The 23817-nt window shown below is 41.8% G+C and overlaps 2 protein-coding genes across 2 annotated transcripts in view; both read right to left on the reverse strand.

Annotated features, from left to right (window-relative positions):
- LOC116396147 (protein unc-13 homolog B-like) overlaps positions 1-23817 on the reverse strand; it is a 154355-nt gene that overhangs the window by 62007 nt on the left and 68531 nt on the right. The window lies entirely within an intron of this gene.
- Positions 9-16409, reverse strand: LOC116396146 (uncharacterized). The gene is made up of 3 exons (XM_031870571.1): positions 15804-16409; positions 1869-4783; positions 9-737 (listed from the first exon to the last, which is right to left on the reverse strand). Exons 2-3 carry the CDS (start codon positions 4663-4665, stop codon positions 682-684), a joined length of 2853 nt encoding a protein of 950 aa, XP_031726431.1. The 5' UTR covers positions 4666-4783; positions 15804-16409; the 3' UTR covers positions 9-681.

A 23817-nucleotide genomic window follows, 5' to 3' on the forward strand; every position in this document is an offset into this window, starting at 1 on the left:
TGAAGGTTTTATGACGGGCTTTATTGGTTTCATGACACTGTAGCATGCACAAGCACAAGAGAAACAAGAACAAAAAAATAACAGAAGAGAAGGGACTGAACTGGGTTGGTTGAGTCTCAGCATGGCATGCCAAAGAGGGCATTTCGATCAATCATATTGCCCCCATACATATATGAGCATCATAAATCTGGTTTCACCTTGTAAAGAAAACACCCACCAAACACGCTCCCAGTAAACGCACATCGAATATTGAATTTTGCTTCCTGACAGCGTGTTTTTTTTGTCTGACAGCTAGTAAAGAAAATGTGACAGTAACAAAACATGCTGATATGTCACCCTGACAGACTCCACACCAATATTATTTTTCATTAATATTGTGTCATAATTAATACTGACCTATTCCTGAATAGCATTTTTTTTTTTAAATTTATGACAGGAACAACAAATGTTCTTAATAGGACTCGGATGCTTTGAGGCTGACATCTCGTAAAACCTAAAGCTTTTTCATTAGCTTTAAATTGAAACACAGTATTTTCAGGATTAAGCGAGCACTTTTCAGAAACTGACAACAATCATTACACAAAAAATAATTAGAGAGAGACACTGACATGAGAAAATGCCAAAAGGATATTAAGAAATTGTACAGGAAGAACAACTTCCTTTAAGATGTCATGTTAATACTTATAACGAGAGAGAAACCACAAAAGAGGTAACCTGATCTCCTTCTTGACTTCCATCTGTAAAATAGCATAAGAGAAAAAAGGAAACAGACAGAAAAGAAAAACAGTCACGGACTAGTTTGACTCATCATGGACAATAACAAGACACACCCTGTGATATTCATTTTGTTGTAAACGTTGAAAGCAGCAGCGCCACTGAGTTTTCAGATAGAAGCAGGTCTGAGGTCATAAATGTTTCATTAACATGTATAATTTATCATGAAAATAACTCTTAATATTTCCCTTCTCCTTTGTCCTTAGTGTCAGGCTTGCTTTCCAAGGAGATAATTGATGGTTTCTAATTCAGCAAATGGCTACTGCTGGAGCCTCGGAGAGGAGTAAGGGACTCGTGAGTGGCAAGTGATACAGTACATTACTCTCACGGGGGGTAGAAAACGATAGTACCAGCAGAGACCGTTTGGTGCAGACAATACCTAAGGGACCTTTCAGTGCGGGGGTTTATTCATAACCGCTGGGTGAACTTACCCAAAGAGGATACTGACGGTTATCCTTTTATCAATGTACACACAGATCAGAGAGCGACAGATTAAAGAGTTCCGCAACAGTGAGCGGCTCTGATAACAAAAAGGTGGAGTGGAAAAGGTTTTGAGGAAACAAGCCAATATTTCAAAATATAATGAGTCGCTCGCACAAATTGAAATATCAAAAATAACAAAAAGCAATCGATTGAATGAGTCCTTAGTTAGCCAATCAGAGCCACGGTCGGGACAAACGCTGTTGTCAAGCTGTTACGGTATATCTTTTCAATATCGCCCGACATTGTATGATTTCATTTGATTTCAAACCGCTCCACTCTTAAAACCCCGGCAACTCAGTGTTGACTTCGACTTAAATTAAAGCATATACGTTGGTCTCTAGTGATTGTTTAAAGAAAATTGAATCCCCCTCCCTCACAGGATTCGGTTAGTGCAGAGGCAATGTCAGACTGAAGATAGAAACAAGTGTCACGAGCTGACAATTCTTTCTGATATTTGGTAAGTTGAAAGCATGAAATGTCGGAATAACAAAAACAAAGAAACATGTAATGTAATTGTGTCTAATAGATGACTCATTTACTAAAATAAAAAAGACAAAATGGACGGGATTAAAACACAAGATCATTCCAACTTAAAGTCGAACAGTGACTACCTGGTTCAAAGTCATCCTGAGAGAAGGTGGACATTGTCATACTGGTGAGGTTGCGTCGGGACTCCCTCTTCTCCCGCAGAATCTGCTGGAAGGTCCTCAGGCACTTTAGCCTACGTTCATCCATCCGGCTTATCTCCAAGGGTGGCTCTGCTGCATCTCCTTCCACTTTGCCTTCTGGGGCCACAGTGTCTGTGGCGAAGTGCTGTGGCAGAGGCACCTCCGTTTCTCCCTGCTCCTCCAGCGCTGCAGGTTCATCAACCGAAAGGGAGACTGAGAGGGATTCTGTAGTGGTGCATTGCGAAAGCTGGGCTTTAATGGTCCGATCTGGAGGACCATTTGCAGGACCTTCTGCAGGTTGTTCTGTAAGGCCATAAGGTGGAGGCAGTATTGAAGTGCTACTGGAAATTGGGTCGAGGCAGACTGAACGTTCTTCTGGGAATGGGGGTATCTTGTCCGAACTAGGAGGGTGTTGGCAGGTGTCTGTAGACTCCAATGTAAGGCTGTTGTTGGCTTCTTCATGCTTAGGCTCCACAGAAAAAAGATCGGATTTGTCAAGAGTATTGTGTCTGCATAATTCTCGAACAGCACTATCACTATCACCCACATTACCTTTCCGGAATTGGTCACATGTTTGTTGAAATTGTGCCTCATAGCATTGAGGTTTTGAAGGCAAATCAGCTGTATGTAGGTCAGACGGCATTGATATTTCAAAGTCTGCTTCCTCTCCAGGATTCTGGGCTCCAGGTACTTCAATTTTGCGCAATGCACCGCGCAAGGCAGAGCTAAAATCAAGTACAGCTCGGCCTATTCGCTTGACATTGAAACCACCAGTTTGGACATCTGCACTGACAGAGCGAGGGAGTCGATTTTCTAAGGTTTGGTTGGTGGCTCCAGGCTGTTGGATGAATGGCCTATCAGCTACAGTGGTACATAAGGATTCCTCAGTCCATGTGGCTGCTGAAGACTCTTCATAGGCTAAATACGTTTCCTGATAACTATCGACATGACAGTCTGTATTGTAGCTCAGGTCATTTGACTGCCCATAGTCAAATTCCTCCGCTTCTCCATCATGTCCATCAATTGAATGGTAACCAGAACTTTGAGGGTAGGACATATCAGCAGAACATTCATATGCCACAGTGGGCTTTTCAAGGTTGGTATCTATTGGAATATTGATCCCAGACTGGGTTTGAGGCCTTCTTCTACGTGACTGCCACTCCTCCCTGCTAGAAGTGCTGGCAGGTGAGTTGTAATGTTTCCCAGAGCGAAGAGAGAGATGTTCTGAGCTTCCTGTGGAGCACTGCCCTGAAGTACCATAACCTCCTGCACCTCTGTAGTGATCCCAGCTACCAGCTCCTTCACCATAGAGACGACTCTCACTTTCATGCTCCTCCAGACTTCTGGCCCTGCGGTAAGCAGTTTCCCTATGCCACGCAGATTCCCCAGAGGCACTGTGTGGTGGTCCAGTGTTAGTCCAATGTTCCTCTCGATCATCAGCTCTTTGCTTCTTCCTTCCATGACTAGATGATGGTCCCTCTAGGTCTGACTCACTATGACCAGAAGACAAGGAGCTGGTGCTTGGATAGTCATGGCCATCCGGCCTTTCAAAGTAGCTAAAGCTGAGCTTTCCTGCTATCGCACCTACAGGGATATCCGAACTATGGTCAGAGGTATCCTCTGGTTCCTCCAGTTCCTGATGATCCACTAATTCAGCAATTGGGGACACAGTAGAGTCTTCTGCCCCTGATAGCAGTAAATCTCCATGGATGCTATGACGCTCATTGCAGACTTGAGGGAAAAGATTTGAAGAAGACTTTGGCATTGCACTCCCTAAACTGCCATAAGCACTAGCGGGCCTTCTGCGGGAGGATGATCCATCTTTGTACCCTACCCCCGACCAGGTGCCTGTGTGAACCCCTGAACCCGCCTTGTTGCTAGAACGAATACCCTCAATCTCCAACAGTACAGCGTCAACACAAGATGACACTTCCTCAACTGACCCTCGAACTGAGGTCAGATAATCCCTAAGGTCTGAGATTTCCTCCTGTATCTTGTTGATCCCCCTCAGCTCTTTAAGAATGTGGTCGATGATAGCACTTGACTCCTCCTCTTTTTCTTCGTCCTCTAGCAGCGTACCTGGCAGAGCTCTGTTGAAGTTGTAGTCCACACAGTCACCAGTAGAAAAGGGTCTCTTTGGCCGAATACGGGGTGAAGCAAAATCCCCCCCAGCTGCTCCTGCAAATTTAGTACCATTCATGTCTGGGCCTATTGGACTGTAGTGCGGGGGTGGTTGCATCTGCTCAGGAGCTGCCTGAATGTCCCCTTCAAAGGAGATTCGTTTTATATTGGCTGGGGATCTGCAGCTTTTGTGCTGCAAAGTGCATGGTAGTCTTATACATCCCTCTCTGTTCAGCTCTACCTCTCCAACACATGGCGGCCCCGGTGCTACACTATGTCCTTTACCGTTTGACACCTTTGGAGAATAGGCTTCAGCCCTGGAGCTAACCTTTGGATATCTGCTTCTGTGCTCCTTTCTGTCCTCCTGTGTTTCCCCCTCTTCCTCATCTTCAATACCTCCATAATAGAGGTCGGAATCTGGGACATGGTGATCTGCAGACCCTTGCAAGAGGCGATGTATTTTACCACGAATGACCAGTGCTACCCTGGGGTTTGGAGCTCTCTTCTTGGGTGAATGGACTTTTGCCTTTGTGCCTCCTTTAGGGGCAACACCTGCTCCATGTTGACCATTGAAGCGATTCCTGGAGAACATATTCTCAAGAGAGCAGACTGTCCTCATCTAGTTTCCCACATTGTCGGTGGGTCTTACAATCAAAATCCTCACTGTATCATAGTTTATTAATTAAGCCTTTCGGAAGCTTATTCAGCCGAACCACTCAGTGGTCAGTGGTCCGTGACTAAAATGGGAAGACAAAGATAAAATACTTGTAAACACATCAAACACAGTAACATAGAAGTCAATTGAAAAGTGCGGAAACGAAGAAGACATTTGAGGAATTATATATACTTTTTTATGAATATATACCTCTTTGCCTTGATGGAAGACACCGTAATGTCCTGCTCAAATCGAATATGTCAACTTTCAATTCAAAAGCATGGACACAGATGGGCCATTTTTTTGTACTGCCTGATACAGTAACCCCTTTGTTAATCTCTTTTAATCACTACAACCGGACATCATCCAGTTTCTGTTGACCACAGTGGGTTGTCAACACGCTCTTGAATATTCTTTCTGTATTTTCTTTCACACACACACACAAACACACTCACACACACACACACACACACACACACACACACACACACACACACAGACAAAAGTCAGCAACATTTGGTCAAGTCAGAATTCAAACAGGTAGTGTCTTACACCAGAATTTCATAAACTAAATGCTGACGTACATTAACATCTATAATCACATGCCAAAAACAATCTCAATCTGTGGTGACAAAATAATTTACAGAGGACGAATGAACATCACATGTCTTGTGGGTTTGTACAGAGACAGAGTTTGAGATATTACTCTAATACAATAGGTTTAATTATATTTGTTGATGGGCTGATTGATAAGTTTCACACTATTTGAATCAGATGTGATGGCGTAAACAGTTTTGCTGTGATTGAACAAAGTCAGAGCCAAAATCACACTGGGTAGAGAAAATAGTAGCAGTACATGACTGGCCACTCTCACATCGGACATAAATAATAATAAACATTACTTTTAATGAAAAGCACTCCGAGCACATGCTAGTCTTTGCCTTTGCTCTTGATGAACGTTACTGTGTAGGGAAGCTAAATTAGTGTCAGGTAATTACATGAGGTGATATTAATTGGGAAAAAATAATGACTTATGCTAGAGGCTTTGAACACATGTTGTACACATCATTTTAACACAGAAAATGATGGTTAACAAGTATTTCATTTATGAAACAGGAACAATATGAATGGGTGCACAGCGAGATAAGTGACCTGCACAGTACAAAACTTAAACTGGGATTATGGGGGAATATGTGAGGACAGACATGGGAAATCTTTATCTCAATAAAAACAGCAGAGGCCGACTGACAGAGATCCTTTGCTTGGTCTTTGCTGAGCTTTCAGACAGCTAGACCAAATCTCAGTGCATTGCAAAACCCCAGTGCTTTATAAGAAGAAAGTCAGTTATTCTTACATATATATTTCAAAAATCTGGGAAACATTAAGGTACATGTTGTCTTGTGTAGCTGTGCAGGACTGATGCAAAACAAATCATGACAACTTTAACAGCTACAATGTTCTATTGTTTGCCAAACCTTCCCACATAAAAGGTAAGTCCAACATGAGAAATGCCTCACATCACCCTCTCCTCTCTAATTCACATTCCTTTACCTCGATCTCGTTTTCATTGCTTGTAAAAATGCTTTTCTTTCTTTTCTTGGCTCATATTGTCTTTAAATTCATCATTCAGGCACTTCTGTTTTATGTAATCTTTCTGTGGTCACAGAGGAACTGTAACTCTTTTTTTTTTATATTGGTTGTTTATAATGTTGATTCCCAGCACACCTACTTTACATACGTCAGGAGCCTGAACTAAATGTCTTAAATCCAAATGTAATGTTTATTATCAGTCACTTGAAACCGGTAGCGATCTTACATAATGTCTCCTGATGTGTTACAAAACAAGGCTTTTTATACTTTTTTAATGTCACGGGCAAAGTGGACATATGTTAGACCACAGCCAACATTTTGTCTCACGTATAATTTAATATTTAATGCTATATTACTTAGAGTAGACCTATATTATTCTATATTTTTGGCTGTTGAAGCTTTATTATAGTCGAGCTAGGATATACCAGAACAGTCTTTCTTTTCTCCTCCTGCCACTGTACTACGTTCTAGTAAAGGAAATAATGACTAAGATTAAGAATTATTAAATTAATTTAAGGAGATTAAAGAAGATTTTGGGAGCTGTACTGTAGATACTCAGTGGTAGGAAAGCTAGTGAAGGAGGGGTTGTGAATGAGGAAGAAGCGTAGAAAAATGTCAAACTTGAGTCAATTCCACCCTGAGGGCGAAACAGCGACCACTTTGAGGCAGATATGTTTGGAGTCACTGCAATGATTAATTATTTATACTAAAATACAGGAGCTGCAGACGAGCACACACAAGGTTGTCGCTTACAATTCAATTACAATGAAAAGCCCTAAAAAAAAGCATTTTTCTTAATCGTCTTCTTACACAGCGGCATGAGCAAACTATTATCTGCCAAAGATAACAAGTTGGCGCACTTCCAAGACTTGGATTGGCATGAAACTCTCCGGGTTGAAACATCAGTACAGAAGATGAGCAACTGCGTTAGAAAAAAAAGTCAAAGGTACAAGCCTGCAGACGAAATTCTAAGAAGGAAAATTTCTGTAAGAGACACTCGTTCACTGAGCTTAGAATTGTGAGACATGACCCACTAATTCATAAAGATGACCATTCATCACTTTAAATCTGGTCACTTTCAAATTCTGGCTTAATTGTGGAGGAATTTGGCAGCTGTATGTCGTTTTCCACCTGCAATGACAAAACATTCAGAATGTGCTCTAACCGGATTCCTACGCCTTTCTAGTTTCTTCTGCATAGCAACAGCACTTGAGGCTCATGGGTACTGCAGTATTTCAACTGAAAACCAAACTGAACCGCTGTCGATCAAATCGGACCAAACAACACCCACAAGGTCCTGATGATAACGGAGTTATGAGGAGGGAAAAAAGATATATGTTCCAGTCAATCTGGAACCCTGACACGGCAATTCTGGACATCCCTCCACCCTCTGTCTGGACTTCTGTTTCACTCAAAAAGCATTTGACAAGCAATGGGAGCCTGACCTCCTTTGGGGTCATTCTGGGGTCTTCGAGTGACTCCGCTCTGAACTCTGGGAGCGATAAATAGATGATGTAACTGGTTTTGTGATTATGGATGTCTGATACCATGCCTTCCTTCTAGATGAGGCGAGATACTCCTCTGATGGAGGGTGAAGCTGTGGGATGATTGATCAGATGGTAATAGTGGTAGCTAAATACTCATTTGTCTTATACTTCTTTTTTGTTCTCTCTTGTTTTGTGCTCGTTTCATAAGATGAGTCTTGCTTTTTAATTACCTCGTCCTTTAATGTGTATAAAATTTGCCAAATTATTTGAATGGTGAAGGCAGGTTTATTGATATATATTTTCAACTAAACCTAATGTTGCTTATTTGGACACAAATAGTAAATGTCCTATAAATACTTGAGATGTATCTGACAAACTGTTCACATGCTGGTCTCTGAGGGTGATGTTGCATCAACTTTTTCTTAAGGCAGAAAATAACGGTGGTGCTTTTGCTTCCTGGCAGCGTGACCACCACCGCTTCACCCTGGTTGTTTGTTTTCTCTGGGAGTCTGGTGGAGAGCAGATGGCTGATGGCAGGTTAGGAAGCCCCATCATCCCCATCCAGCCCTGCTGATCAGTGAGCTGCAGAGAGGATGGGAGGAAGCTCTGGGCTGGTCCAAGGGTTTCTTCAGACTCCAAGACCTCGATAAATATGAGGATTGGTCTGTTTCTTTGTGCAGCACATTCACGCTCAAAGCTCTTAAAATGAAAACCTACAATTTACAAGACATGACAAGAGATACTGTAACTCCTTTATATCCCTTTTCTTCCTCTCTCTGTGTTTCCTGCTCCTCCTTCTCCTTCACATTATTCTTATTATTTATCTCTTCTTGTTGGCAACGCTCCCTGGCTTTCTTTCTCAGTCATTTCACATCGGACACGAAACTCATACTCGAGCCAAAAGGGGAGATTTTCTGAGTGTCTGCTTCAGTGCCAGCAAATGACAAGGATTACTTTGGAGATTTACCTCTCCCTCTCTGCTGAATAATGCTGCAGCATGCACTCGTGTCACAGCGGAAGTCAACTAGTTTCTACAATGACTCGTTAAAATAACCGTGGTTTACGGTCAATCACATGTGGTAAAACTATGTTATTATTATACTTTCCAGAAGGATCCAGATGGGGAGAAGACATCAGATCTGGTTGATTCTCTGCTTTGTTTCCTGCATGTGTCCGTACATGTAGTCACAAGCTGACACTAAATCCAATATGACATGAATGTGGTGTGAAACAGCACTTTTCTCACCCTTGAATATAAGTGTCTCCAGGCAAAGTATGGCTACCTTGCTGTGACTTCCAAGTGCATTCATAGTTTACGATTACATGCAGGTAGCAGTAAATTTGGGGTCCTATAAAAATGAAATGAGGAGAAGTTTGCAACGAGTCGTCCATTTGGCTTCCAAGACCGTTGGCCTTCTTCCTCCCTGTCTGTTAGCCTCAGTCCATGACATGAACAGAATATGAACTTGTCTGGCTGTGGGCCAGTTTCTCATATGAGGATGGAGCAGCGTTCATTTCTTTGGTCTAGATATTCTGTGTTTGGTTTAGTAAACATTGTCTACTCATAAAAACATATTACGTATTACGTCCTGTAGCTGATCTGGCTGCTAACAAACCACATCACAATGCTGCTACATACTAAACTGAACAGAATCACATTTCTTATCAACCTCCTGAAACGCCCCTCTAAAGGTTGTGTCTGAATCTCTCCACACATGCACAAGATTCAATAATTCATAACACGTTCAACAACAACACATATAATCATAGCACACGCAACTAAAACACAATTACAATACAGTAAGTGAACTGCTGCTTTTGTATATCTCACCTGCACTGCCACATTACAGTCAGCTTATTGTACAAGAGCCAGACAAGTGTTATCGTGAATTTGTATTCTGAATGATGGGCACTGCAATTGTTCTGCCAGGAATCTGACTGAGCTCATCAGTCCCGTCAAAGCCTTCTTAGTAAATGACTTTGGTCTTGACTGGTCCAAGGGCCTTGTAAAAGCTCCTCAGCATGTCTCCTTCAAAGGCTGTAAACTTATTGATCAGCATCTTAAATGCTCTCCTGTAACCAGACGAACCCTTCCGCCAATATCCCATTCAGACTATCAATCAAAGAGCAGCATCGGGAACCAGCATACAGCATAAGAACTTGCATCAGGTTCATAACCAACCTACACTTAACAGTTAGACGGATTGCTCTGGTGTCTCAGGATGGATGCAGAGTTTTGTTGTTAAATGGAAACCACGTAATACCAATAAAGAACGTTCAATAAGAAAAAGCCCATCTCCTCACGTTCATAAACATTACAAGCTCTACGTCCAACATGAAGACAGCCACAACAGATGCAATCTTATTATTAGAAAAAAACACATTTCTTTTCACATGAAAACACTATGAAAACAAAGAGGATTTAAAGAGGATTTATCTCTTTGAAGCATTTAAGGCATTTAAGTTAATCCACCCTTATAGTAAAACAAATAGAAAAGATTTTGAATTTAAGCTCTGGATTAATTTAACTCTGGATGAACCTGTTACGCCAATGCTGGTGAGTCTATACATATATTTTTTTTATTATACTATATTTATCCTGTTAAGGGGGAAATTTGTCTCTGCATTTGACCCATCCCTGTATATAGGGAGCAGTGGGCTACCAATGACAGGCGCCGGGAAAAAAACTGTATATACATACAGTATGTACTAATTCACAAAAAATATAGCTTTCTGAGTTTTTCCATCTAGCGGTGCCGCCATCTGCTAACCGGGTTAACTGGTGACTTTCAGCTACGTCTGTGGTTGCTCGTAGTACGGTTGGTGAAGATAATAAAACACAGATGTGTATGTATTTAAAACCGATTAAAGTACAATTTAAGGCTTTTACGAGGACACAGCTGACTCACTACAACTTTCTTGGAGTTGTGATTGTGATGTCGACCGAATGATGTTTACTTTGTGGTCATTAGGTTGCTACGGACGTCAATATCTGAAAACGTTTTTTCTTGTTCAACTTCACTTCACAAAGATAAGATAAATATTAAAAGCAGCTTTTACTGTTGATATCTGGGAAAGCTGAAATCTTCCTCCCAGCTGTTCTGGAAATTCCTCAATAAAACACAACATGAATCCATGAGCCACATATCCACAAAAGAAAATACACAATGGAACCAGGAAAGTACATAACTATGGCTGAATGTAGGATTTGTGTGCGTCTCCGTGTGAGAAGCGAATGATCACAAGCATCTTGAGAGAGTAAATGTGTGTAATGAGAGTGCTGTTCTGCTTGGGACAAAGAGCGCCTGACAGAAAATAAATACCACTATTAGCAGGGGGCTTGAATCCTGAAGGAAAGAGTGACAGCTGGAAGAATAGTGGCAAGCTGGCTGAGACGAGAGACAGTTAGAAAGAGACAGAGGCAAGAAGAAGAGTGTGGTAACAGCTGGTGGAAAGAGCGACGAAATAGACAGCAATGACAGGGGTCATTTTAGAGCATAAATAAGTGGAAAGAGTAATAGAGCAAAATAAGACGACGTGTTTTGCAAGTGGAATTGTTCCTGATTTGATGTAGAATTCTTTCTTTCTGAGGGAGGTGAAAGCAGGAAAAGCTTACATTCTTTCATGCCATGTTTATCGACCCCTGCGGTAGAAGAGTCCACATTTCTCCAAAGTCGTTAATTCACAACCCACACTATGGCTGACTTCTAGCAACGAAAACAAGAATAACCGCCTCGCAGTTGCATTCCTCCGCCAACCAGACAAGTTGCAATTTACATCCTTGTCCCTCCAAAATGTCCTCACTTCATCATTTTTATACTGCTTGTGTGAAATGTCATAGTTAGCGTATAAATTCTTGAGTTATAGCCCAAAATGTTTGTTGTGCAACATATCCTCATATCCTCACGGTTCGTATGATATATTAAGAAAAGATTCTCCTCATTTGTGTGCATTTTACAGCAACTCGTGTCAATTTACGGCCGTTACATGTATACAGTCTTTTCAAAATAAACTTCCGTCTTCACTGGAAACAACTCAGTTAAACCTACTTGTTTAGGAAAGGATCATGGAATACTTAGTTAGGGTTACAACAAAACTACTCAGTTAGGTTTAGGAAATGATTGTGGTATCAAAGGAAGTGCTGTTACTGAAGTAAACACGTTAGGTTACAAATAAATCAACGTTGAGAACCAACAGCGGTCTCCTGGCTGATTGGTGTTTGCTGGACCCAAAAACCTCCCCTCCCTTCCACTCCCTTTTTGTGGTTCTCTTTACCTCCTCATTCGAGATTACCTGGATAACAAAAGAAATTAATTTGTGAGATGTCTACGAATTCCGGCGCATCCCTTTTTGTAGGTATAGCTACGAATGCTGGATGAGACCAGCAATTTATCCCGTCTCATGCAGTGACTCGCCCTGCCTGGTCTTGGTCTTGACTTGGTGTCAACCCCTCAAAGTCTTGGTCCAGTCTCGGTTTCAATGCACTCTGGTCTTGGTCATGACTTGGTCTCGGTGTTCTTGACTAAAGTATTTTAAGGCATTTTAACAAGCTGCCAATGCTGTCGCTCGTCTCAAGGAGGTTGTGCATCACCTCATGTTGAAAACCAAAGAGGATTGCAGTGTTTTATCCATTATCTTAATCAAAACACCCAGAGAGCAGGCAAAATGCACCATTACTCCCACTGAGTGGGATCCAGTAAGAACACACATGTGTGCACTCGTACACACCCACCCAAAGGACTGAGTCACAGCTGAGTGGGATACTGGCCCTGCTGTCGCATTCATTAGCCTAAATCTCCTGCGCACTCTAATTGATTTATCATCACCACTCCACTTCCGTCCAATTCCATCAGTAATTTTTTCAAACACACATTGAAGCCTTCACGCATGTGTTCACACACACACACACACACACACACACACACACACACACACACACACACACACAATCAGTATATCATGAGCAGACCCTCCTTTCCATTATATCACATGCTCACGCACAAACACGGACCACCACCGCTGGTGGCAAGGAAGGAAATTCAGTTTGCAGCATAAATAGATTGCTATACAAGGTAAAGTGATTGCACTTGAAGGCTCTGATGGGCTCTAAAGTAAAGCTGTAAAAGCAGGAGGAACGCCCTGGTGGGGCGTGTCACCGTTATACAGCAGCTGACATGCAGACAGGGCGGGCGGGCGGGAGGGTTGTTGGGAAGCGGAAGGTGTAATCACTTTCCTGAGCAAATCGAATGAGCAGGTCCTGCTCAATCCTTTCCTCCCTGTTTCCAGGAGAGAGTCTGCTCCATGAACCGATGCTGGCCGCCCGCCACCGGTAACCCGATGCGAATGACAAAAAGCCTCCTGAGTCTAATTGATTTAGCTTTCTCTCAGCCATTTCAAGAGATGCCAAACAATTGTTGTCCCCTGCCAATTCAAGAGGAAACCTCTGTTGCGAACAGAAAGCTTCTTCCTATCAGCTGGCTGTGATGAATTGATGGTTTGTGCTGCCTGGAGCTTCAGCTGCTGCAAAGTCAATGTATAAAACCCCTTTTTTTTGTCACACTTTTGACACACCTTTAGGGGAGGCTGCATCCGGCAACATCCCAGAAACTGACAATCCAACACTTAACATAGTGACTTGTGTGTACAACTGAGTGTGACACAATGGATGCCTTTAAGAAGAGACTGTCCTAAAGTGTGCACCATTATCCTCATTTGTACGATTTATCGCATGGAGGCATCTTGAAGAAAGTTGGCGAGGCCGTGGGCGAAGAAAGCCAGGAGCAGGTTATGACAACAGGATGTTTGCCCTGTCTTCAAATGTGGCTATTTATAATAGTTACAAACAATGCAGCCACGTCAAATTAACTTAATTTCAACCACACAAAAACCTCTGAAAATAATAATAAAAGCAACATGCATTCATCTGAATAATGCCAGTCTTCTCTCAGTAGCAGAGCAGGAACATCCATCGTGCATGTTGAGCATTAAGCTTCTTCCTTTGCATTAACTTGTGACTAAGGCTGGCAGAGTCATAGCTACGACCAGCTACAGCATCTTGTCACCAGGAATAGATTATGCAGTCACTGCCTCTCTCTTGTCATCTCAGGGCCTGCTATTCCTTACCGATGTTTCTCACTTTCAGTCATCAGCTGACTGCCACACCCACCTGTGCATCTGTTGCCAATCCCCTATTCAGCTCCCCTTCATATACAGTACACCTTATTTCTTTGCCAGATTGTCTACAGCGCTTGCTGTCTTACCATCATGCCCTCTTCTTATCTGTTCATGCCTACTTGTTTTGACTTTCTGCTTTTCCTGCCTTGCCCCTTTTTTGCTTTGTTTGTCTGTTCTGACCGACCAGCTGTTGAATCACCGTGCCTGCATGTCTCTGCCTCACTGAGCCTTTACTTTCCAAAATAAATCAAACTGAAGGCTGTCAAAGAATCCAAGTGTAATCACTGAAAAAAACAGTCAGGCAATACACAGATTGACACAAAAACTAGCAAAGTCGGCCCTCCTACCCACCATCACACACTCAATCAAACACAAATGCAGTGTTGTTGCCCAGCAGTTTTCATTAATCAAACCTGCAAAACATGTATTCACACACACACACACACACACACACACACACTAGTGAGTGCTGGAAAGAATTGTCTGCCGTAAATGACACAGCCAGCTAGAGCAGCAACAGGTGGTGTGAAGCCAGCTTGCCTGCGCGTCTAATTGGACCATCTTTGGACAAATATGATCCTGTGCCTTTCATAAGGACCTTGATTACAGCAGGACATTGTCCCTCCTCTTCTTTGGATACCAGGACGGCAATGATGAGAAGAAGCCGAGTCAATGTGTGTGTGTCGGCATGTGCATGTGTGTGCGGTTAGAGAGAGAGAGAGAGAGAGAGAGAGGCGAGTGTGCTGTGTGGATTCTGTTGCAGGGCCTGTTGTGTGAGTGGCTATTTGTTTATACACACCGCATCTACCAATACTCCCATCCGCATATCTCTTTATACTATGACAGTTGCTATTAGCATCTAATAATAAGAGCCCGTGGTGTCAGACGCCGAGGGGCACTGAGGGGCTGCCATATGTGACGTGTTGGGAGTGAGAACGAGTTGACACAAACATTAAGAAGATGAACTTTGCAGCCAAGTCATTAATCCAATCTCACCTTTCCAGATTATTTTGCTTACTTTTAACGACTGAACGACGCCCTGCAGGCTGCTGACCATCTCACAGGAAAAATGCATTTACCACAAAGATACAATATTGTGGTTAAACACTTCTAAATTTGAAAATATAATTGTTCACAACCTACAGAAGGTCCCGATCTGCAGGTTGAGAAGTAAGGTATGAAACAATGATGCTAATTAATCAATTATTGCTGTTGTGGAGCTGCAGGAGCTGCAGGAGCTCGACACCCTCACACAAAACACGAGTGAGGATCACGACTAGTGTACCCACACAGTGAGCTGTTCTGGAGAGGCTGCACAGAGCTGGAGGAGATACAATACTTTGTCTGCTAGCTCAATGCCAAGCCCGATTGGCAGGTGTAGGGAACAAGAGGCAGAGACGCTGTATAGTTTGCACAAAAAAAAAACTCCCTCGGCACATTGAATAAAACGATGGATGGAAGAGAAGAGGGAGAGGAAAATAAAGTGCACAAGGATTTTGTTTCATCGCTTTGGTTAAAGATAGATTTCCTGACATGACGGTGCAATGTGAGAAAAGAGAGGAAATGGGTTTCTTTTTTCAGCACTTACTCCAACACTAATTACACAAATCACATCCAGATCTTACGGCATAAAGATAAGAGGTTCATCAGGGGGTCTTCTCACATCCCACAGGGCTAATGAGCACGTTAGAGCTCAAGAAAAACCCACTGATTTATTATATGTGACATTATTGGTATTACATCTTTATCAACTCCAACCCCTAGAGATTCCTCAAACGTCTTCATGTTTCAGTAATATCTCTGCCATGCACTTTCTGATTTCCTCCTCGAGTGAAAATAGAAAAAACCTACCTCACGGAGGAAAGTGTTAGAACAAGAAACCCGGAGCCAAGTTTGACAGCACAATCCAAGCGTCCTCCAACGGAGCGACTGCAATCCCCCAAAGAACACTCGCAGATTGATTGCGCCTCTTTACGTCATTTTTAAAGACACGCAAGACACAAAGAAAAAGCTTTGAAGTAACGAGTTTGGGGAATCTGATTAACCCCCCTTGAAGTGGGATTCACTCAGCTGCAACTGACAACTCAGAAGATATTAATGGATCAAAAGGTGAATAAAAAAAAGAAAGAATATCGGTTCTCCGTTGTCTTTATCATGAAGCGCGTGTTAATCAAAGCACTCTGTATCACTTTCCTGTATTTCCTGTACTCCTCTCTGTCTTGATCACAGCGCTCACAGAGTCTCTTCCCAACGGTCTATTTCACTTCCCCTCTCAGCCTTTACACACCGCACAGTCTCCTCCTCCCTTTCTCCCTCCTTCTCTCTTTCTTCTTCTTGCCTCTCTCTCTATTTCACATCCTCACGTCTCCTGATTGATCTCTGTTCCTTCCAGGCTTTTCCTTCTGCCCTCCTCCTCCGATTAGCTCCTCTGATCGCAGCTTGTTGCACAGCCGACAGACGCACCACGTCTTGTGCGCTCGCTCTCTCTTCTCTCTCGCTGCCTCTCTCTCCCTCTCTCTCTCTCTCTCATCCTCACCCACTCTCTTTCTCACACATTTCCACTTTTCACACACTCCGACAGCCAAACATATGCTACTCTGCTCCAGTACAGTATGCACATGCACTCAATGCAGAAGATATTTTAAGTGCCATCACAATTTGCTTTGCATGTTTCACTGCTTTAACTGTACTTTAATATTTTTCACTTTCCAAATGCATGCTATACAAGGGTGCACGTAATGATGAAAGCAATTATATATACAATTCATCACCTTATCGTTTAGTCCATCAAAGGTAAGAATTAAGTGGGGAAAAAACAAAGTGATATTTCAAAATTGCTTGTTTTGTCCAACCAAAAGTTCAAAACCCAAAGATATTCAAATTACAATATAAGACAAAAAAAGCAACAAATCCTCACTTTTAAAGATTTGAGATTTGTTTAAAGTCTGGGTACATATATATATACGTACTGTATATATATTCATTAAAAAAATCTGTAAGCATGTAAATTTAGGTTTAAAATGGAAATAAACTCAGGAAATGCTCAGTATCATAAATAAATATTTGAAGTGAAGGTATATAGATGTGAGTGTAGCAGAGATCATTTATAAACATACTGTATATTGGCCCAATCACACTTACAGTATCCTTCAAATGTACTGCCTGCGAGTGCTCATCTGTACAATCACCCAACCAACAATGTAATTCATGTCAAAAATGATGACAATGTATTCTAGTTTCTACGTGCCCTTTTTCTTCTGACTGAGATGCACAACATGCTCTGCAGCAGCTGGATGTGGAAGTGACTTATGGCTCATTAAAAAGCTATTAGCACAAAGGAGGATCAAAGCTAAGGCCGGTGGCTACGCAGCCTTTGGCCCATAACGAGGCAATCATTACTGTATTGTATTATTGTATTAATAACCAATATGATGCTGCTGTTATGAGACATGGGAATAAAAGACAATGTCCAGCATAAAGCAGATTTAACTGCTACTAACTACATAACTGATTCATGGTAATATCATCAAAGAAAGTGACAAAGAAAAACGTTTGCAAAGGGTGGGTGTTTGAATCGTGCTGGAGCGAGGCGGTAAAAATGATAAACGAGGAAGAGGAGATAAGATTTTAGCCTTTCTTTTTGTTGTCATTCATCCATTTAGGAGGCGAGGCCCTCATTACTCCTGGTGACGGCTCTATACTGTACATTCTCTGACAGGCCTTTATTGTACATGCTGGAACATGTTGGCCACTATAGTTTTCCCATAATTCTTTCTGCAGTGTTGAGAGAGGAATCGAATGTGTGCTGCAGGCCACAGTGCCCAGCCCACTCTCATTCCCAGGCAGTCAAACACCAATGTTTAGTCACGCTGATACCGACCACAGACTGTATATACGGTATATTGGTAAGTGGACTGATGTTATGAAGCCTCGAGTTCGATGATTTCGCCATAGCCATCTTGGATTACGGCCGTCGCCATCTTGTTTCTTTTTGCGAAGAAGTGACGTAGAGACGCGTATACAGCTCTGGTAGCGGCAGCGACCTGTCAATCAGAGTAGCCCCGCCCTAAAGCATTCTCTGCTTTATGGTCTGTTTGACTCTAAATGGACCATAATGTACTAAATGAACATCATGCTGTATTGAAGAAGACTTGAAACTAGAGATTGAGACCATAAACTCATGTTTACAATGTTTACTGATGTAATAAACCAAGAGAGAAGTGGAGTCATTTTCTCATAGACTTCTATACAACCAGAGGAGTCGCCCCCTGCTGGCCAGCAGAGAGAATGCAGGTTCTACACTGGCTTCACTCGGCAGAACAGGAGGTTGCCACCCTTTAGAGTCCGTATATGACATATCAGGCTTTCAACTAACTACGATATAAACCAATCCCTGATATTATTAGGTACTCTTAGAAAATGCTCTTGGAGTGTAATGACCTAGTATAATGCAACCCAGTCTCACTCCTAAAATGTCAAATACCGACGTTTGGCCAGTGCCCGCATCTGTATGCGATGCACAGGGCTTTACACCAAACCCATCGGCGTCATTATTAGACGGTCAGAGCAACTGCGGGCTATAAAGCCCGAGAAAATTCACACAGGGCTGAGAAGGTGGATGGAAGGGTCAAACAAACACAGCACTTTCAACCAGGAGGCCGCTGTACGTGTCCCGTGCAAAACTTAAAGTAAAGTAGACATTTTGTCTCTCTATAGTCACATGACTGGAAAAAAAAGACACAGGGCGGGTCAGGTGTAACACAGGACTTTAAACCAGGAGATCAGTGTTTGTGTTGTTGAGTTATTTTGAAGTTACGCCAGTGATATTTGTGACTTGTTTTCTGTATTTTTTTTCCTAAACCCAGTTTTATGGTTGCCAGCAATACTGTAAAACATCACAATGTCCCAGTTTTTAATATTCACTACAAAATTGCTCCGGTTTTCACCACAATGAAAATAACAACAATAATACTATGTGTCTACTGTGTGTTTTCAGCCTTTACATAGACGTTTATCAAGTTCTGTCCCACTCATTATTGTGTAAAACAAAGCATGACGCGTCTGAGTTCAACAATGACTTTGTGTATACGTGTCAATCCATCAGTGTGGCTGTTGCTGTGACGCTCGTGGCTCTTTCTGACAGAACCCAACAGTATGCAAACCCTTAGTTGTCATGCTGAGGAGAAAGTCAGTGTTTTCTACAAAAGCTCCAGGAGGCTTACCCCGTCCTTCCTCAAAGGAAACGCTGCGTTCTGCACACACACACTGCAAGAGTACATTTTACGGGCACGTTGGAACTTTAGGGGCTATGTCAGCACTATACGTAAATCTAGTATGTGTTCAGGGATTCTTTCAGTCCTTTCAAAGAACTTCAGCTTCTTCTTTTCTTTTATTTTTCAAAAAACAATGTAGCGTCACCCCACTCCTCCTACAAAACATCAGGAAACTTGTTACGGAAAAGTTTCATCTTTTTATGGACAAGTTCTTGTTTTTTAGAGTTTTGAATAAATCCCTGGCTCTGTTTACAGGCACACAGGAAACCAGGTTACTGGGAGCACATTTGTATGCAGATCATTTACTGTACATTCAGTTCACTTCTTCCCCCACTGCCACTTTATCTTAGAAACTATATTGGCATAATTTAAGTTTGTTAAAAGGTGATTTTGAAAATGAAAACTGCTGCAGCATCTTGTTGGAGAACAGGCTCTGAAGTGAGACAGCGCAGGGTTTCTCCATGAGAGGAGCTTTTTATAAACAGGCCGGACTAGAAGCATGAGTGTCACAATGCTAAAGATCTCTTATTGTGTACTCACACATTCAACACATTAAGCCTTCGGTCAGGGGAGAAAACAGGATGCACATAACCAGAAGGAATCTTTTTGAATCCGTTGACTGGATGCATTAAAGTATCTTGGTCTCAATGAGGATATAGACTTAACATTTTTTCTCAGCTCATGGTCTTTAATATTTTTCATTGGTTTCAATTGGTTTCACTTGTTATGTCATTTTCCGGGTCATGTGATTGGCTCCCACTGGTTGTTAATTCTACCCATTTTGGTTGTTTGTTAAATGCCCTGATGAAGACCTACAGCGGTGGAAACATGTTGGCTCTTTTAATTATTTAGCCGCTATAATAAAGGCTTTTTAATATTTCGTTCTTCATAGGTCTTAGATTTTGGATTCCTAACATGTTGCTTTCCTCTTCACACGTCTCTGCAGCTTTGCATTGATTATTAATTAACTATTATGGTTTAATTTTCCCCATCAGAAATCTAGCTGCATTAACTGGATTTCTCTTGATCCCTTTACCTGACTTAGCAAAACTGGGTTTCTCAATTGCAGGACATTTAAGAAATCTGTGTGTTGCAGACTGCCCAGGGTCACACAGTTATTAAAGTGCACATTACTAAACTCACTGTAGGCTTAGAGACAGGGACACCGATAGACACAGCTGGTCCACCGTGTAATGAGGACATATAACATAAACCTCAGACAGTTTTAAACAAGTACAAAGAGAAGGAATTATCTGAACTGCTAGGTTGTAAAACCAAAAAAAGAAGAAATATCTAAAAAGAAGGAAATTCATGTTTCAGAATGAACAACATAACAATCAGGGAAGCCTCCCGGAAAACGTTTTAGTCAACCTCCTAAAAAGCCAAAAGGAAAAAAGTGAGCTCAGGGACAGATACTGTGAGAGGGAGAACAAGCCAGACAACAAGTCAGATATCTCTTCCAAGTATCGCAACGCACCTGTGTGCAATGTTTTGTGGTCAACCAGTATTAGAGCACTAACCTGGTTGATTTCTGACAAGATAAACAACAGAATACATGCTTCCTTCTTCACTTCTTTCCGATCACTAAGAGCAGAAAGCATAACTACTGCGTCTGTATAAACAGTCATCTGAAGCACAAAACTATGGTCCACCAGCTGCACTGTCTGTGAACTGCAAGATTGAACAACCACTTTCATACACTGATTAGACAAATGGCAATATTTATTTTTTTGAATGGGAGAGAAGCTGATGGTTATCTGCCAGAGCGACTGGCAGAGCAGACAAATAAATCCGACATCCTGCTGTTGACTGGAATTAATTTCCTCCCCTGGAGCTTTTAAAATGTGATATATGAAATAAAATAGCAGATGAGAGAATTGTTCTCCTTAGTTTTAGTTTAGAGAGGAATATACATTCTTCCTCACACACTAAAGAGTATCTAAAACGTCCAAATCAGATGAACACAATACTGCGAGTGATATTCCCCGCTCTGCTGGTTGCAGCCGTGTGTTTTTATTAGGAGTCAGAATGAGCCAGCTGAGAGCAGAAACTGAATAATATATGTGAGCGTGTGAGGATGTGTGTGTGTGTGTGTGTGTGTATTTAAAGCCAGGTTTGGGTCACTGTAACTAAACACAGGGCTGACAGTCTAACATCTGATTCAACACCGGCGTCCTGGAGGGCACAAATGAGCACCCTGCAATTCCTGAAACAAACGCATGCACGCACGCACGCACGCACGCACGCACGCACGCACGCACGCACGCACACACACACACACACACACACACACACACACACAGCCCACAGGCCTGATTTCCATGGTGACTTTCAGCCAATGTCACGCAGCACTGTCAGGGCTCGGATCCCTCTGAGGGGCTTCGTCAGTATGCTAAACTAAAAGATACAGACCCTCTGTTTATCCTTTCTATTCATTCCTATATCTGTTTGTCTTTTTTCTGTCGTGTCTCTTTCTTTCTGCTCTCATTCCCTTCCGTCCTGCGCTCAGTATGGAATCAAATGATCAAAGCACGGAACCTGAAATATTAAAATGAACTCCGACATAATGAGTGTTGAGATGCTCCTTCGTCTTTCCTTTTATTATAAACTTTGAGTTAATTTCTTGACCCGGAAAAAAGCTGAAGAAGAAATGCAGTTGTGAATCCATCTAAACAATAATTAGGGGCGGATATCTGGGACAAACAAACACAGGCCTTTCACTCAGGAGACCGCTGTTCTTGTCCCGTGTAAAACCAAGAGTCGTTGACCAAACCATGATATTTTACTAAACCTAACCAGGGAGCTTTGTTGCCTAAACATTTTGTTGCCTAAACATTTTGTTGCCTAAACATTTTGTTGTGTTGTTGTTTAGTTATCTGGAAACATAACTTTTTAAGACACAGGGCTGATTTATGAGTAATAAGAAATCTTTATAAAGACAGATGCTATCTTGAAGATTTTAGAAAGATTTGCCTGATTTCATCCAGTTTAAATAGTTTACTCAATAAAAATAGTTTTCAGTGCCTCTAAAGCATAGATCCCTCCCACCACCTTATTGTTGCTGTGTTTGTTGTGTTTACGATTCACTGCGATCACAATCACAGAATATTAGAGAACTGCTTAATAAACCATCTGTATAATATGGCACGGACCCAATCTTCAGCTCAAAGCAGAAGGTTCTCAAAGTCCTTTTTGTTCCTTTGGAAAATACATTTGTCTGTTTTCTCTTTTCCTTATTCTTTCCCCTCCTTTGTCACCACTTGTCTGTCTTATGCAACTTCCTCTGAACAGCTGGACAGGTGGCAGGGAAGCGGTCCGCTCCCTCCATTTCCAATTATCTCTGTCGATAACGAGTCATCACTCTGCCTCCTGTGTTTTATTTCTGTGCTGTTTCCCCTGATCTCAGTGCATTTCACGTCCCTCTTTGTTCTCCTCTCTCTCTCCTGCATGTAAAGCATAAACAAAGTAGGTTGTGTAACGCGAAGCCGGCTGAAACTCAGAGCCGTTGTTCTTTGAACGCCGTCTGCTGTACAGGCGAACAGAGATGATTTAATTGTGAAAACAGGGATAGAGGTGTGTGTGTGTGTGTGTGTGTATGTGTGTGTGTGTGTGTGTGTGTGTGTGTGTGTGTGTTTTTATGTGTCTATTGGGCCGTCACCAAGCCTTTCATGTCGGTCTGTGGTTTGGTGTTTTTGCTCGGGGAAGTCATACAAATCTACAAGAACTCTGAAAAATACACAGGTAGTAAAAAAAGGGTTTGAAAAAAATATATAAAACTGGGGTCAAATTTCTTTCTACAACTTGGACATTTTTTTACTCACACTAAACTTCATATATTTAACAAGACAATTACAGAGTTCCACATTTTATTATGTAATTTCCCTGTTCATTTATGTATAGTGTAAATATTATCTGCTGGGCATTGTGGTCTCTCAAAGCCTGCACAGGTTACAAGATCTACTATTTTTAGATCCGTTTAGTTTTAATTTATTCACTGTTTTCTTTACAGGCAGTGAACATCTGGAAGCCTCGTGTAATAGAATGTAAACTGCTCTTCTAAATTGGGAGGAAGCACAAATGAGCTGCTTTATTTTTGTAATTCTGAGTCAATCTGTGTGTAAGCTAAAATACAGGAATGGTTAAACTAGGGGGTTTTGATAAAATGCTTATTTTTAAAACCCATTTTTTCCTTGGAGTTTTGTATGACAGTTGTTTACATTACATGATTGTCTCATCACAATAATAATACATTTTTAGAATTTATCTCATTTTAAAGTAGCAATAGGCAAAGACAACCGCTTTCTGTTTTCCTCTGAGCCTACTACAACTGTAGTGACTTATTTCTTGTTCATCGGGGGAAAGCAAGAAATATATATTCAAATACATGATATTATATTGTGATTATCCCCAATGCTGCTCAGTAATCACAGCACCCGGCTCTTCTGCCACTAGCACGAGGTCTCCATCTCTGACTCTATTTAATGTGTGATGATATCACAAATATGCAAATGAGCGTATGACATCATCTGGTGACTTTTACCAACTTCTGGGGATAATGCTAGCTACCTTCATTGGCACGTAACAGCTGCAGA

This window comes from Anarrhichthys ocellatus, unplaced genomic scaffold (assembly GCF_004355925.1).
Source record: "Anarrhichthys ocellatus isolate YVR2014 unplaced genomic scaffold, GSC_Weel_1.0 scaffold53, whole genome shotgun sequence".
NCBI lineage: Eukaryota > Metazoa > Chordata > Actinopteri > Perciformes > Anarhichadidae > Anarrhichthys > Anarrhichthys ocellatus.